General features: G+C 45.7%; 2 protein-coding genes across 4 annotated transcripts; one reads left to right on the top strand and one right to left on the bottom strand.

Annotated features, from left to right (window-relative positions):
* Positions 1-770: 770 nt before the first annotated feature.
* zgc:92380 (keratin) lies at positions 771-7145 on the bottom strand. Of its 2 annotated transcripts, XM_021570724.2 has the most exons (8): positions 6479-7145; positions 6192-6274; positions 5776-5932; positions 5454-5615; positions 3185-3310; positions 2202-2428; positions 1938-1972; positions 771-1267 (listed from the first exon to the last, which is right to left on the bottom strand). In XM_021570724.2, exons 1-8 carry the CDS (start codon positions 6812-6814, stop codon positions 1038-1040), a joined length of 1356 nt encoding a protein of 451 aa, XP_021426399.2. In that variant the 5' UTR covers positions 6815-7145; the 3' UTR covers positions 771-1037. The 2 variants fall into 2 exon arrangements, with proteins under 2 accessions (XP_021426399.2, XP_021426400.1); XM_021570725.2 differs by lacking the exon at positions 1938-1972 and having other exon boundaries at positions 6479-6850.
* On the top strand, positions 7136-15230 carry LOC110495456 (intermediate filament protein ON3-like). Of its 2 annotated transcripts, none has more exons than XM_036951917.1 (8): positions 7136-7417; positions 8683-8891; positions 10120-10276; positions 10997-11161; positions 13053-13178; positions 13354-13574; positions 13775-13800; positions 14752-15230. In XM_036951917.1, the coding sequence occupies exons 1-8, from the start codon at positions 7217-7219 to the stop codon at positions 14904-14906; spliced, it is 1260 nt and encodes a 419-aa protein (XP_036807812.1). In that variant the 5' UTR covers positions 7136-7216; the 3' UTR covers positions 14907-15230. The 2 variants fall into 2 exon arrangements, with proteins under 2 accessions (XP_036807812.1, XP_036807813.1); XM_036951918.1 differs by having other exon boundaries at positions 14707-15214.
* Positions 15231-16650: the final 1420 nt, after the last annotated feature.

Raw genomic sequence — 16650 nt, 5'->3', positions numbered from 1 at the left:
CATCCAGAGTGATCATGGGCCTCTTGGCTGCATCTCTGATCAGTCTTCTCCTTGTATGAGCTGAAAGTTTAGAGGGACGGCCAGGTCTTGGTAGATTTGCAGTGGTCTGATACTCCTTCCATTTCAATATTATTGCTTGCACAGTGCTCCTTGGGATGTTTAAAGCTTGGGAAATCTTTTTGTATCCAAATCCGGCTTTAAACTTCTTCACAACAGTATCTCGGACATGCCTGGTGTGTTCCTTGTTCTTCATGATGCTCTCTGCGCTTTTAACGGACCTCTGAGACTATCACAGTGCAGGTGCATTTATACGGAGACTTGATTACACACAGGTGGATTGTATTTATCATCATTAGTCATTTAGGTCAACATTGGATCATTCAGAGATCCTCACTGAACTTCTGGAGAGAGTTTGCTGCACTGAAAGTAAAGGGGCTGAATAATTTTGCACGCCCAATTTTTCAGTTTTTGAATTGTTAAAAAAGTTTGAAATATCCAATAAATGTCATTCCACTTCATGATTGTGTCCCACTTGTTGTTGATTCTTCACAAAAAAAAACAGTTTTTTATCTTTATGTTTGAAGCCTGAAATGTGGCAAAAGGTCGCAAAGTTCAAGGGGGCCGAATACTTTCGCAAGGCACTGTAGGCCCACCACTTCAACACCACGCTTACTACCCAGGGAATATTACACAACTTATTGGTAATAAAAACAATGTTCAATGTCTTGAACAAGACAACTGGAAGGCATTGATGATACAGAGTCAAGAACAATGTGTTGAACGTATTTATTTTGTAGAGAAACATCTGAGAAAGAACGCAGTGGAATAACACCAAATCTACTTCAAACTGTACACAACATCATTAGTTACGATGCTGGGCTTCAAAACACAAAGAGAAAAGACTAGAGGGATCGGGGTTGAGGTGAGGAGGGGGATTCAGGGGGCAGACTTATTTGTGGGTTTCTCTTTATGGTCATTATTGTCTGCATCGGAGGAGGAAGAAGACACAAGAGGTGGAATCTTTCTTTGGTTTATCCTCAGCTGGTGCCTGCTTCGGTTGTTGGTGTCTTAGCCTTAGCTGCCTTTGTAGACGCCTCTGTCTTTTTAGGGAGGCTCTCTTGAGTTGCAGGGGCTTCGGTCTTCTTTGTGGGGGCCTCTTGGATTGGAGGGAAACTTTTCTGAGTTGCCGCAGCTTCTGTCTTTTTGGGGACCTCCTTTCCATCAACCTCATCCTTCATCAAGGCTTTCTTAGGTGGCTGGGGCGGCTCTGATGTGGAGTCAGGGAAGAGGAAGAAGATCTCAGTCTGAACATTTTGTAGGATGTTTTTCAGTTGAGGAATTGAAGTAGCCTTGTGGAACCATCCTGATTGCTAAGCTCACTGTTTCTGTTTCTGTGAGCTAAATCAGAATGTGAGCTATTGTGTGATCAGGACGGTTCCACCAGACTCTAATAGAAGTAGACATACAATTTGAATTGGGAATGTATAGTATATTGTTAGCAATGTATAGTATATTGCCATGTTCAAATCAAATTGCACATCCTACTTGAATCAGATGCTTGCATGAATCGAATAGACACCACCTCTGCAACACATCCACATAACATTGGGATCAAATGAATCAATGACTCAATGTCTTACAATCGTACAAGGAACAACTCACAATCAGAATACCATTGTATCTGTCTACAACATGTTAAGAACATTGTCTTTGACATCATGCAGTTAGTTATACAGTGACATAGGTAGGTAGTGCAGACAGAGTGATACTAGCCATAACTGAGAATGAACAGCAATCTGGAGTGATGTTAGACTGTGACTGATTGTTCCGTGAGACATCTAAGATGGACAGTGATATAATGGTATGTTGGATTCCCTGGTGTCTTCTCCCTATACATCAGATCAGATGGTTCAGTAGGGCCGATGTCCAGTACTTACCACAATTCACTGCCTGCTCTAAAGAAAAGTCCACGCTGTTGGGGAAGAGGATAAATTACACCACTTAACCGGCAACTTGAAATATAATACCAGGTTTACTGCAAATGTGCTACAGACCCTATATAAACTGAATGTTGTTTGATCCTATGTATAGGTACCTCATTATAAGCCATGGGCTAACTGGGAATACTGGCTATGACAACCCACATCAAGTCATGAGTATTGAGCCTCCATTCCCTCTGGGTTTGTGCATCGTTAGCTCACCTGTCGTCGGGGGCGATGTCGTGCATTAGGCTGCGGTAGTTCTCGATCTCGGCTTCCAGCTTCATCTTGACGTGAAGCAGCTCCTGGTAGTCATCCACATGCCTCTCCACCTGCGTCCTCACTTGGACCAGCTCTCCCTCCAACTGCAGCAGGATCTTATTGAGGCGAGTCATCTCACGGTTGTACCGCCCATCCATGTCCTTCAGAGATTCCTCGTGGGAGTGGACCTGTGACGGACAAGGAAAGAGACCCATCAATTTGTGAGCAGATGTGACGGACAGGCACAGGGACCAATCAAATCCATTTGAACTCACTATTTTTATTTTTATTTCCTGACTATAAAGACACCCAGCAAGGCATTGTGAAATGCTATCGGATGTTGGACTGTTTTCTATTAGTTGTTGTTGATAAATCAAGTTCACATATGTTCCAGGTGGCGACCATGTTGATGACAGGTCATGAAGTTCAGTCTGGTTCGTAATGACAGAGTTCAATGTAATAACCAGGATGGCTGGTTCTTGTGTCGACAACACAGCTATGTTACATCCCTATATAAAGGTGTTGCATTCTCTGTAGGTTAAGGGATGTGTGTGTGCATAGTTGACCCCTGTTTAGCATGGTCAGCTTTACCTTGACCCAGTTTACAGTTGACCTACACTCTTAGATAAAAAGGTGCTATTTAGGGTTATCTGGCGGTCCCCATAGGAGACACCTTTGAAGAACTATTTCAGTTGCAGGTATAACCCTTTTGGTTCCATTTAGAACCCTTTATAAAGAGGGTTCTACATTGACCACAAAATGGTTCTACCTGGAACCAATAGTGGTTCTCCTATGGGGATAGCTGAACCCTTTTTTCTAAGCGTGTAGGACAGTATAGGTTGTGTATGGGGCTTACCGATGTTGGGTATTGTCCGGTGTGTGTGATGTCATTGGTCAGGTGATGTGAGAGAGAGAGAGAGATGGTGCAGGTAGGTATGTTTTACCATGCTCATTGTAGACTGTATGTCTATCTCCAGAAGGTGTCTCTGTCTGCGCAGGTCTTTGAGCTCATTCTTGCCTGAATGCAGAGCCTCATTATTCTCAACCACCTCTACCTTGATGCTGTCAAACTGTCAGAGAGAGAGAGAGAGAGAACCGAACTCAAAATCAAAAAAGCACAGTACAACAGCAAGATGCTGACACTAATTGAGGAGTCCATAAACACAAACAACTTCTGTCAAAATTGGAACCCCCCCCCCCAAAAAAAAGACAGGAATTAGCAATACAAAATGGTGACATACAGGTAAGTGTAACGGATGTGAAACGGCTAGCTTAGTCAGCGGTGGTGCGCGCTAAATAGCGTTTCAATCGGTGACGTCACTTGCTCTGAGACCTTGAAGTAGTGGTTCCCCTTGCTCTGCAAGAGCCTCGGCTTTTGTGGAGCTATGGGTAACGATGCTTCGTGGGTGACTGTTGTTGATGTGTGCAGAGGGTCCCTGGTTCGCGCCCGGGTATGGGCGAGGGGACGGTCTAAAGTTATACTGTTACATATGGACAACCCATTTTAAAACATTCTACAACATCGTTCAAATTCATGCAAATGCAGAACAACACCAAATTCATGAGAATTTGAATGGATTAGAAAAACCTATAAAGGACAATCAAAATCCATTGGACTCCCCAATTACTGACTAGGAGCTGTATAAGAATCTAAACTATTACTGACCAGGAGCTCTATAAGAGACTAAACTATTACTGACCAGGAGCTCTATAAGAATCTAAACTATTACTGACCAGGAGCTCTATAAGAGACTAAACTATTACTGACTAGGAGCTGTATAAGAATCTAAACTATTACTGACTAGGAGCTGTATAAGAAACTAAACTATTACTGACCAGGAGCTGTATAAGAAACTAAACTATTACTGACTAGGAGCTGTATAAGAATCTTCAGGCCCTCAAATTTAAAAAGCATGTGGACCTGATGGCATCCTAAATGAGATGCTCAAACTCACCAGTGCAAACTGTCAACTGGCTATATTAAAACTGTTTAATTTGATCCTGAGTGTAGGTTATTTCCCTGACATTTGGAATCAAGGACTCATAACCCAAATCTATAGGAAATTTGACCCTAACAATTACAGAGGCATTTGTATTAAACAGTAAACTGGGAAGGTTTTCTGTAGTATTATAAATGTAAGAGTTCTAAACTTCCTTAATAAGCACAATGTCTTGAGTAAAAGCCAAATTGGATTTATACCAAAACATCGCACGACCGATCATATTTACACCCTGATAGATAAACATGTCCACCAAAATATACGCTTGCTTTATCGACTTCCAAAAAGCATTTGATTCTATTTGGCATACAGGACTGTTCTACAAAGTTATTGAAAGTGGTGTAATGGGTAAAACATATTACATAATTAGTTCAATGTATACTGGTAATACATTGAGATTCAAAATTGGCCAGAAAATAACTTTATTCTTTAAACAGGGGCGGTCCTTCGCCAGGGTTGCAATCTGAGCCCTGCGCTCTTCAATATTTCAATCGACAAATTGGCCACTATTCTATAGAAATCCTCAGCCCCTGGTGTTAGCCTCCACAGCCTTGCCATTGAGAAGGGTAGACCCAGGAAAACCTGGCTCCGTGTAGAGGAAAGGCTGTGCAACCACGGCACCACAGGAGAACCTGAGACAGAGCTGCATTTCCTGACAAATTGTCAAAAAATATAAAACAATTAGAGAGTGCCCTTTTCCCCAATTTGAAACCCTTATTCAAGGTTTCAAAGACCTCTCTGATGAGAATAGGCTGCCCGTCCTGTTGGGGGAGGACGCAGAGAGCTATGGGTTGGCAGCGCACTACAGTACATTGCTGCCTGCCGTAAGATGAGTCAGTGTCTGACATACCAACATATGCTTATTGTTATTGTAATTGTACAATGTTGTTAAGGTTATTTTGACCCTTGATTATTGTAGTTACTGCTGTCCCCTTGACAATATTGATTATTATTAATTGAATTATGCTAAAATTGTAAATCTTTGGCACTATGTACATTGTTACGTCATGCCAATAAAGGAAATGGAATTAAATTGAATAGAGAGAGAGATAGAGAGAGAGAGAGAGAGAGAGAGAGAGAGAGAGAGAGAGAGAGAGAGAGAGAGATTAATGAATTAAGGAATGAACAAACAAACAAGCGAAGGAATTAGATAATTAATGATCAAACAAACTACTATAGTGCGGTTCATTGATAAGGAAGTAAATCTTCATACCTTGCTCTGGTACCAGTCGTCGGTATCCTTGAGGTTCTTCTTGGCCAGTTTCTCGTACTGGGAGCGGATCTTGTTGAGTGTGTCACTCAGGTTGTTGTCCTGTGAGTCAAACTCCACGAGGACGTTGGAGTCCTTGATCTTCTTACGCAGCTCATCAACGTCCTGCATGCCGCAGGGAAGAATACAATAGTTGTTATGGGCTATTTCAAGTAAAATCTGCTCTAGGATCATCTCTCCCATTCCCCAGTTATAAACCTAACCATTATGAGGTAAATCTCAAAACTGTTCCGGGAACAGTGGGGGAATGAGTGTGTGCCCTTACATCCTTATGGTCCTTCTTGAGGAAGGCGAGCTCTTCCTTCACAGACTCGATCTGGCTCTCCAGCTGCATGCGGTTCAGGTTGATGTCGTCCATCACCTTCTTCAGACCAATCAGGTCCTTCTCCACAGTCTTCCTGGCCTGCTTCTCGTTGTCCAGCCTGCAGAGGAGATGACAGGAGCATGTATCAGTACCTCTTAGCACCATACAATGTAAAAAGCAACATTGGGTTTTAGCAAAGACTGCTACATGTAAATGAGCACCATTTTCATATTATTTTTTATTAGAATGTCATAATAATAATAATCCAATAATATACATTTTATTTTGTGTATTTTTGTCCTATTTTGTTGTAATGAATTGAAGGTACTACTAAGTACTTTAAATACATCTCCAGGTGATAGCATGTCATGTCTCACTTGTTTTTGAAGTCATCATTGGCCAGTTTGGTGTTGTCCATTTGCAGTAACAAACGTGCATTATCCATGGTCATGTCACGGAGCTGAAACCGAGAGAACATGGGCCAGTTATTGAGAATCCAGTAAACACGCCAAAGGATTCACAGACAGAGATCAAGTGACTATCAGGTGAATAAGCTCAGTTGACATAGACATACAGTACTGTACATTGATCATTTAATGGGAAAAAATGCGGAATAAATCAGTCTAATTAATCATATTAAATAATTAACTGAGTGAAAAATCACCTTCTTCCTGAGGTCATTCAATGGTTTCTCAACCACATCCCAGTCGCGGCCGTTGGGGTCTCCTCTCTTGTCCAAGATGTCCTGAATCTGGTCCTGCAGATCTTTGTTGGCTTCCTCTAGGTTCCTCACCCTGCCCAGGTAGCCGGACAGACGGTCGTTGAGACCCTTCATGGTCTTCTTATCATCCGGGGCGGGCCCGGGGGCAGGAGAGACCTCCTTCGAATTCTCCGGGTCAGAGCGCATCGCGTTCCGTAGCCCCTCCAGACTGGCCACAGACACCCTGGAGCCTCTTCCCCCGGCCCCACCGAACATGCTGAAGGCACTGTTCCTAGACATGGCAGTAGTTGAGAAAGAAAATAGAGAGGCAGTGTGGAACCGATAGTCACCTGTACAGGTAGTGATTGAGAGATGCGAGGGACTGCTGTTGTTATACCACTGCTCAACACCTGACACCGGCCCCAAAGATACGATTGGCTGTAGTACGTCCAGCACACCCCCGGGCAAACAGCTTTAGAGTAAACATTCAAGTTTTCCTTTGTGACTTTGTTGTTTTTACTATGAAATTTAGAGTTCCACCTCAGCTGATTGGACAGAGGCGGACACCTGAGTGGGGAGGGTTGGTCCTTGCCCACATTAAAATCGGGTGATAACCTGAGAAGAGGTGCCTTTCCCTAAACTCGTGAGTGTGATACTTGAGACTCCTTCTCTCTGTCATTCTGACAAGAACACAAAGACAAGATGTCCAAACCAGGCGGATACAGCAGCCAGTCCGACACTCCCTCGGGTAACAAGCCCAAAAGCTACCCGAACGTCGCCACTAACAAGGACCTTCTAGAGCCCAACAACCCCAAGGTGGACCCGAAGGACCAGTCAGCCAAGAGCCAGGAGAAGGACCAGATGGTTGGACTCAACGACAAGTTTATAGCGTTCATTGACAAGGTGTGTTATTTTATTATTCTGTTATTATTATTATTGATTGGATTGATCATTTTACAAAATCAATACATTGATGCAATAGGTCTGTCTGAAGTCTGCTGGTAATAGAGAAACACATGTATGGCAATCCTACATAATTATTTCAGCCATATGATATTTGATTTGATGCTTAATTTATGCATTAGATAGACCCAAAACACATCTTGAGATAAAACAAATGTATATTTCTAATTATCTACAGGCCTACATTTTTATACATTCTACTTAACTGTCATTATACTTCATTACCACCTTTACATAATTAGAAGCCTACCTTCACTAAAATAAGAGCCTCTGTAATCATCCCAGCAGCGGGGTTTATGTAGCCATAACATCCTACCCAGAGAGAGGTGCTCTAGCAGTCTCATCACCATCACTCACAGCTGTAAAGAAAACGTGTCAGACATAGAGTCTCCTGCTCCGCGTTCTGAGCCTCTCTCTCTCCCTCTCTCTCTCTCTTTCATTCTCTCTCTCTCCTTCGATCATAGCCGTTGAAAACGCCATAAGGTGCCACCTTGTGGCCAATAACAGAATGCCATTTCAAAATGGAATTGTTTTTCATCTCTTGCAAATTTTCCAAATCTATTTTCTTATATAGATTTTTGGACTTGGATTTAGTCAATATTATATCATATTTTTGTTGGGTTACATTTGTGAGTGTGGGGGCCTATTTGTTGTTAACAGACTATAATGTGAGTATGTACAAGCATTTCGCTACACTCGCATTAACATCTGCTAACCATGTGTATGTGACAAATAAAATTTGATTTGATTTGATTTGTATGTTGTAGTGAATCACACATTGGTTCTATATTTAACGGCCATGAGAGTCTGGGTGTAAACCTAATGCATGTTGCTGCCACCCACACAGTGGAAGTATACCCGTGGGCAGATCTGGTGTTGCCCAGTTAGTGTAATGAGACCCTTCATCACTGAGGCTCCACATATGTGCACACGCACGCACACAAGCACACGCACACACACACACACAATGGCATCCCACAAGACTAACAGGTTGTAGAGTCACTTTTTCAATATCTGTTCAATTCCTGCTAGCAGAGAAGTGGAGGCATACAAATCTTAACCCACAATCCCCCAGTGACATGAATAAAAATGGATAGGAGATTGTTTCCTTCTATAACTCATTGTAGTTTACTCTGACTGGTTTCAGATGCAACAACCTTGATTGAGTTTCTGATCCAATATACTCTCTCTCCCTCTCCCTTTAGGTGCAAAACCTGGAGCAGCAGAACAAGGTCCTGGACACGCGTCTGAAGATCCTGAAGGAGCAGGAGGACTACCAAGGCAACGTGGACGCTGTGGTCCAACAGCTGGCCAACGAGTTGCAGCAGCAGATCCAGAAACTGGCCCGGGACAAACAGAAACTGAAGCAGGAGCTGGCCCGCTGCCAGGACGAAGTGGACCAGACACGCAACAAGTCAGTGACTTCACAGAGCCTTCACAGAGCCTTCACAGTGACTTCACAGAGCCTTCACAGAGCCTTCACAGAGCCTTTCGTAGTTAAGAGTTAATAGAATCAAATAGAACAGAATATAATGGAATACAATAGAAAATAATACAGTGCAATACAATAGAATGGCTTTGAGTTGGACAACATGCACTGCAAAAGATAGATCTAAATGATGAATGTATCGACCATTTCAGAAAGCCCTAACAAACCACCCAACACCTGATTCCTGTGAAGCAGGCCTAGGGAGACAACTAGGACAGTCAATGGTATAATATAAATCAGAGTTTAGATATTGTACAGGTCACCAGGCCTACAGGAAATGCCACAGTCCACAACAGGAACCTCATCAGTCTAAAGTGACAAACAGCGTTTTCTCACGCTAGGCTACGGAGCATTTTTCCACCTGGGTCCCCAGGCCTCAAGAGTTGGAGGTGCTAATTCTTTATGCTTACATAAGCCTCTGTCCACTGGGTTTAGTTAAGTATATACAGGGGAGCTCTGGTGTGCCCTGCACTATGTCTGTGGGGGGAGGTAAATGTACTGTAGTCAGTGTACACTCCCCAGCCCCTCCACTCTACTCCACTCTACCCCCTAACCATGGACCTCTGTGTTACACAGTACCCACAGACATGGCTCTGAGAGTGGAGAAAATGTGGAACTTTTAGGGACCTGGGCCCATTCATCCCATCCATCCTGGGCTCTTACCCAGTCTGGATCAGCTCAACACAGGAATGCTATGCTAGGGTGTCTGTCTGACTTGGGGGGGTGAGAGGGAAACAAAGCTGCAGATGGTCTGACAGTAGGATGATAAATTGACATGTCAGTCAAAGGGGTTTGAGGATGCGTGTGGTGTGGTGTGTCGTGGTGTGTTGTGTCTTGGTTGTGGTGTGTTGTGTCGTGCCGTGGTGTGGTGTGTCGTGCGCGCAGGTGTGTGCACTCACCTGAGCTCCCATCTCAGTCATATCAGACCTGGGCGGCAGGTAGCCTAGAGGTTAAGAGCATTGGGCCTGTAACCAAAAGGTTGCTGGTTTGAATCTCCAAGCCAATTAGGTGAAAAATCTATCTGTGCCCTTGAGCAAGGAACTTAACCCTAATTTCTCCTGTAAGTCGCTCTGGATAAGAGCGTCTGCTAAATGACTCAAATGTAACCTATCAAAACAACGTCCTCTTCATTATCCACTCTGTGGTCCTCCAGGTACCAGGATGAGATCCAGAAGAAGTCGGATCTGGAGAATGACTTTGTGATCAACAAGAAGGATGTGGATAAGGGCCACCTGGCAGCCGTGGATCTGGCTCTGGAACTGGAGGACCTGATGGGAGAACTGGACTTCCTGAGGCGGGGCTATGAGGAGGTAGGCTGACTGACACACCCATCGGCCAATCAGAGGCTAGGTGGAACCAGAACCATATATAGCTAACATGGCGCCCAGTGTAAAAGTTTGCCAAACTCTCTTTACTGCATGGCGCTGTGTGGAACTATTGCAACTTACACCTACCCAGCGCACAAACCATCTCAAATCTGCCAACTAGGGCAGAGCGAAGGAGGCCGTTACCTGGAATGAGACGCAGCCCAGATCGCCTTCTCTTTACCCCTTTTTCTCCCCAATTTCGTGGTATCCAATTGGTAGTTACAGTCTTGTCCCATTGCTGCAACTCCCGTTTGGACTCGGAAGAGGCAAAGGTTGAGAGCCGTGCGTCCTCCGAAACACGACCCAACCAAGCCGCACTGCTTCTTGACACAATGCCCACTTAACCCGGAAGCCAGCCGCACCAATGTGTCGAAGGAAACACCGTACACCTGGCGACCGTGACCCCGTGCATTGCGCCCAGCCCGCCACAAGACTTGCTAGTGCGCGATAGGACAAGAACATCCCTGCCAGCCAAACCCTCCCCAAATTGTGCGCCGCCCCATGGCTCTCCCGATCCCGAGCCTGGACAGAGCCTGGACTCGAGCCAGGATCTCTAGAGGCACAGCTAGCATTGCAATGCAGTGCCTTAGACCAGTGCGCCACTCGGGAGGCCCAGATCTCCTTCTCTAATGTAGTATTGTTGTCCTGGCTGTGGTGTGACAGGAGCTGAAGGAGCTGGAGTCTCATATTCAGAATGAGACGGTGGTCGTGAAGGAGAGCAACATGAGATCTCTAGACATGGACGAGATCATCGACAGCGTCAAGAAACAGTACGCGGACATGGCCTCCCGTGCCAGAGAGGAGGCAGAGCTGTGGAACCAGAAAAAGGTGAGGATTTTTTATATTTTAGGTCATTTAGCAGACACTCTAATTCAGAGAGACTTACAGGGTTCAATGCCAAGGTTCAATGCCTTGCTCAAGGGCACATTGACAGATTTTTCACCTGGTCGGCTCTGGGATTTGAACCAGCGACCTTTCGGTAACTGGCCCAACGCTCTCAACCGCTGTTGGTGAGTGGTGGTCGGGGTGAGTGGTGAGGGGTGGTGGGGGTGAGTGGTGAGTGGTGAGGAGTGGTGTGGATGAGTGGTGAGGAGTGGTGTGGGTGACTGGTGGTGGGGGTGACTGGTGAGGAGTGGTGGGGATGTGTGGTGGTGAGGAGTGGGTGGTGGTGGTGAGTGGTGAGTGGTGATTGGGGTGAGTGGTGATTGGGGTGAGTGGTGAGTGGTGGTGGTGAGTGGTGAGTGGTGGTTGGGGTGAGTGGTGAGTGGTGGTTGGGGTGAGTGGTGGTGGTGAGGGTGAGTGGTGGTTGGGGTGAGTGGTGAGTGGTGGTTGGGGTGAGTGGTGGTGGTGGTGAGGGTGAGTGGTGGTTGGGGTGAGTGGTGAGTGGTGGTGGTGAGGGTGAGTGGTGGTTGGGGTGAGTGGTGAATAGTGGTGGGGTGAGTGGTGGTGAGTGGTATCTATTGTCCGTCAAGAATAACTTTTGTGGCCTCCCGGGTGGCGCAGTGGTTAAGGGCGCTGTACTGCAGCGCCAGCTGTGCCATCGGAGACTCTGTGCCATCGGAGCCCAGGCTCTGTCGTAACCGGCTGCGACCGGGAGGTCCGTGGGGCGATGCACAATTGGCCTAGCGTTGTCCGGGTTAGGGAGGGCTTGGCTGGTAGGGATGTCATTGTCTCATCGCGCACCAGCGACTCCTGTGGCGGGCCGGGCGCAGTGCGCGCTAACCAAGGTTGCCAGGTGCACGGTGTTTCCTCCGACACATTGGTGCAGCTGGCTTCCGGGTTGGATGCGCACTGTGTTAAGAAGCAGTGCGGCTTGGTTGGGTTGTGTATCGAGGATGCATGACTTTCAACCTTCGTCTCTCCCGAGACCGTACAGGAGTTGTAGTGATGAGACAAGATAGTAGCTACTAAAACAATTGGATACCACGAAATTGGGGAGAAAAAGGGGTAAAAATAAATAAACAAAAATAATAACTTTTGTTTTGCAACTTAATCACAGTTACACATCAGAGCCACACACACCAACATTATGTATCACAGTAAATGATGTTGACGATGCAACAAGAGTGATGTGTACGTGATCTTAAATATGTTCACTGATTCCCCTCGATCCTTTCTCCCCTCCCTCCCTCCCTCTTTCTCCCCCTCTCTCTTTCTCCCTCCCTCCCTCCCCTCTCCTCCCTCCCTCTTTCTCCCCCTCTCTCTTTCTCCCTCCCTCCCCTCTCCTCCCTCCCTCTTTCTCCCCCTCTCTCTTTCTCCCTCCCTCCCCTCTCCTCCCTCTCTCTTTCTCCCTCCCTCCCCTCTCCTCCCTCTCTCTTTCTCCCTCCCTCCCTCTTTCTCCCCCTCTCTCTTTCTCCCTCCCTCCCCTCTCCTCCCTCTCTCTTTCTCCTTCCCTCCCCTCTCCCCCCTCTCTCTTTCTCCCTCCCTCCCCTCTCCTCCCTCTCTCTTTCTCCCTCCCTCCCCTCTCCTCCCTCTCTCTTTCTCCCTCCCTCCCTCCCTCTTTCTCCCCCTCTCTCTTTCTCCCTCCCTCCCCTCTCCTCCCTCTCTCTTTCTCCCTCCCTCCCCTCTCTCTCTTTCTCCCTCCCTCCCTCCCCTCTCCTCCCTCTCTTTCTCCCTCCCTCCCCTCTCCTCCCTCTCTCTCCCTCGCTCCCCTCTCCTCCCTCTCTCTTTCTCCCTCCTTCCCCTCTCCTCCCTCTCTCTCCCTCCCTCCCCCTCTCAGATGGATGACATAGTGCTGACAGCAGAGCAGTATGAGCAGGATGTACGCAATGTGAAGAAGGAGATTGCTGACATGCTTCGTCTAATACAGAGACTGAAGGCAGAGCTGGAGACCCTCAAGAAGCAGGTGAAACGCTCTTGCACGCATACACACACACACACACACACACTGTCCCCCCTCCCTTTACCCCTCTCTCTCCCACTCTCCCTCTGACCCCCCTCCCCCCTCTCTCTGACCCTCTCTCCCTGACCCTCTCCCTCCGACCCTTTTCCTCTGACCCTCCCTCTCTTCCCCTGTTCAGAAAATAGTTGTTGAGAAGGACATTGAGGATGTGGAGGTGGATGAGCAGAATGCGTTGGAGCAGGCCAGGGATAATATTGTTGCGCTGGAAGACGCTCTCCGCAGGGCCAAGCAGGACATGGCCCGTCAGGTCAGGGAGTACCAGGAACTGATGAACCTCAAACTGGCCCTGGACATCGAGATCGCCACCTACAGGAAGCTACTGGAGGGAGAGGAGATTAGGTGAGTGACACAGGGGAGGACCGGAGGAGGGAAGTGTGTGAAGTGACAGGGGATGTAGGGGGGTTGTGTGTGTGTGTGTGACTGCTCTGTGTGTGTGTGTGTGTGTGTGTGTGTGTGTGTGTGTGTGTGTGAGAGTGAGAGTGAGAGAGAGAGAGAGATATCCTGCCTATACTTAGCCCGTATTCTCTCTGTCATTTCAGAATGAATGACCATATACGTCATCAAGGTAAAAGCTCTTCTTATTCCCTCCAGTGATTCACCCTCTTCTTCATTAGTTTATTTAACCTTAGACCCTCTAGGTAGCATCTACATGATACTTTCCTCTTCAGAGTAGCAGTGGTGGAAAAAGAACCCAATTGTCATACTTGAGTCAAAGTAAAGATACCTTAAAAGAAAATAACTAAAGTAAAAGTAAACATCACCCAGTAAAACACTACTTGAGTAAAAATGTTAAAGTATTTGGTTTTAAGTGTACTTAAGTATCAATAGTAAAAGTATAAATCATTTAAAATTCCTTATATTAAGCAAACCAGACAACACGATTTTCTTGTTTTTAAAATGTATGGATAGCCAGACGCACACTCCAACACTCAGACATCATTTACAAACAAAGCATGTGTGTTTAGTGAGTCCGCCAGATCAGAGGCAGTAGGGATGACCAGGGATGTCCTCTTGTGAAGTCCGTGAATTAGACAATTTTCCTGTCCTGCTAAGCATTAAACACGTAACAAATACTTTTGGGTGTCAGGGAAAATGTAAAAAGTACATTATTTTCTTTAGGAATGTAGTGGAGTAAATGTAAAAAGTACATTATTTTCTTTAGGAATGTAGTGGAGTAAATGTAAAAAGTACATTATTTTCTTTAGGAATGTAGTGGAGTAAATGTAAAAGTTGTAAAAAAAAAAAATAGAAATAGTAAAGTACAGATACCCCAAACAACTAATTAAGTAGTACTTAAAAGTATTTTTACTTAAGTAATTTACACCACTGCCGAGTAGTTCTTTCCCATCCTCAGTAAATGTGTAGAAGGGTGAGTAAGAAGAGAAAGATCCGATAGGAAGGAACTGTGACCTGTGTTGTGTCATGATCTGTGTGTGTCCTACTAAAATCAAATCATATCTCTTTTGCTCAGATTACTAAAACAAACCGACCAATCCCAGTTCTTGCTTACACGCAGACATTGATTTGCCTTCGAAGCCCCTCCTGACTCTGAAGCCCCTCCCATTAGATGCCGGTGGCCCCCCAACCAGCCCCAGGAAGCGTCTGCTGATCAGAATTGAGGTGGAGGCGGGAAGGGTCATGTCCAAGAGCTTACACTACTCCGACAATTAACCAAGCCCACCGTCACTCTGCTGTCGCTATAGTAACACGGTGACGTTCCTCTTTCTCTGTCTCTTTTCCATCTAAAAAACCTTGCTGAGTCTTTTGTTTTACGTTAAGGTCATTGTTTAATAAGCTACGGTGTTAAACTTACAAACTTTGTTTTCAACTGCAGTTCGAAGACCATGTGCAACAGTAACAGGAGCTCTTACAAAATGTGTCCTGTGCTCTTTTTCATTAAGTTTGTGCTCTCTTGTGCTCGTGTGACTGGGAAGGCCATGTCCTCCAATGCTTGAATGTCACTGAACCAGGTCCAAAATAAAGAGAAAATATTAAGGAACCAAATATGTGTAGGGTTTGTTTAAGGAGTATGTCTGTCACCCGATACAACTCAGCCCTGAACTCAAGGAATACATGGGCCTATAGTCACCACACAGACAGAGATACACTTCCTAGAACCCCGGGACCACCACTGTCGTCATATACATGGGCCTATTGTCACCACACAGACAGAGATACACTTCCTAGAACCCCGGGACCACCACTGTCGTCATATACATGGGCCTATAGTCACCACACAGACAGAGATACACTTCCTAGAACCCCGGGACCACCACTGTCGTCATATACATGGGCCTATTGTCACCACACAGACAGAGATACACTTCCTAGAACCCCGGGACCACCACTGTCGTCATATACATGGGCCTATTGTCACCACACAGACAGAGATACACTTCCTAGAACCCCGGGACCACCACTGTCGTCATATACATGGGCCTATTGTCACCACACAGACAGAGATACACTTCCTAGAACCCCGGGACCACCACTGTCGTCATATACATGGGCCTATTGTCACCACACAGACAGAGATACACTTCCTAGAACCCCGGGACCACCACTGTTGTCATATACATGGGCCTATTGTCACCACACAGACAGAGATACACTTCCTAGAACCCCGGGACCACCACTGTCGTCATATACATGGGCCTATTGTCACCACACAGACAGAGATACACTTCCTAGAACCCCGGGACCACCACTGTCGTCATATACATGGGCCTATTGTCACCACACAGACAGAGATACACTTCCTAGAACCCCGGGACCACCACTGTTGTCATATACATGGGCCTATTGTCACCACACAGACAGAGATACACTTCCTAGAACCCCGGGACCACCACTGTCGTCATATACATGGGCCTATTGTCACCACACAGACAGAGATACACTTCCTAGAACCCCGGGACCACCACTGTCGTCATATAAGTACTTACATTCAGTATCTCCTTTTGATGAAAACAACTTTTTATTTTGACAACGGTCATGTTAAACACAACTGTCTAATTTGACAACGGTCATGATAAACACAACTGTCTAATTTGACAACGGTCATGATAAACACAACTGTCTAATTTGACAACGGTCATGATAAACACAACTGTCTAATTTGACAACGGTCATGATAAACACAACTGTCTAATTTGACAACGGTCATGATAAACACAACTGTCTAATTTGACAACGGTCATGATAAACACAACTGTCTAATTTGACAACGGTCATGATAAACACAACTGTCTAATTTGACAACGGTCATGATAAACACAACTGTCTAATTTGACAACGGTCATGTTAAACACAACTGTCTAATTTGACAACGGTCATGATAAACACAACTGTCTAATTTGACAACGGTCATGATAAACACAACTGTCTAATTTGACAACGGTCATGATAAACACAA

The sequence above is a fragment of the Oncorhynchus mykiss genome, chromosome 18 (assembly GCF_013265735.2).
Source record: "Oncorhynchus mykiss isolate Arlee chromosome 18, USDA_OmykA_1.1, whole genome shotgun sequence".
In the NCBI taxonomy this organism is placed as follows: Eukaryota; Metazoa; Chordata; class Actinopteri; order Salmoniformes; family Salmonidae; genus Oncorhynchus; species Oncorhynchus mykiss.
The sequence above is the reverse complement of the archived record's forward strand: the minus strand, read 5'-3'. Positions and strand labels throughout refer to the sequence as shown.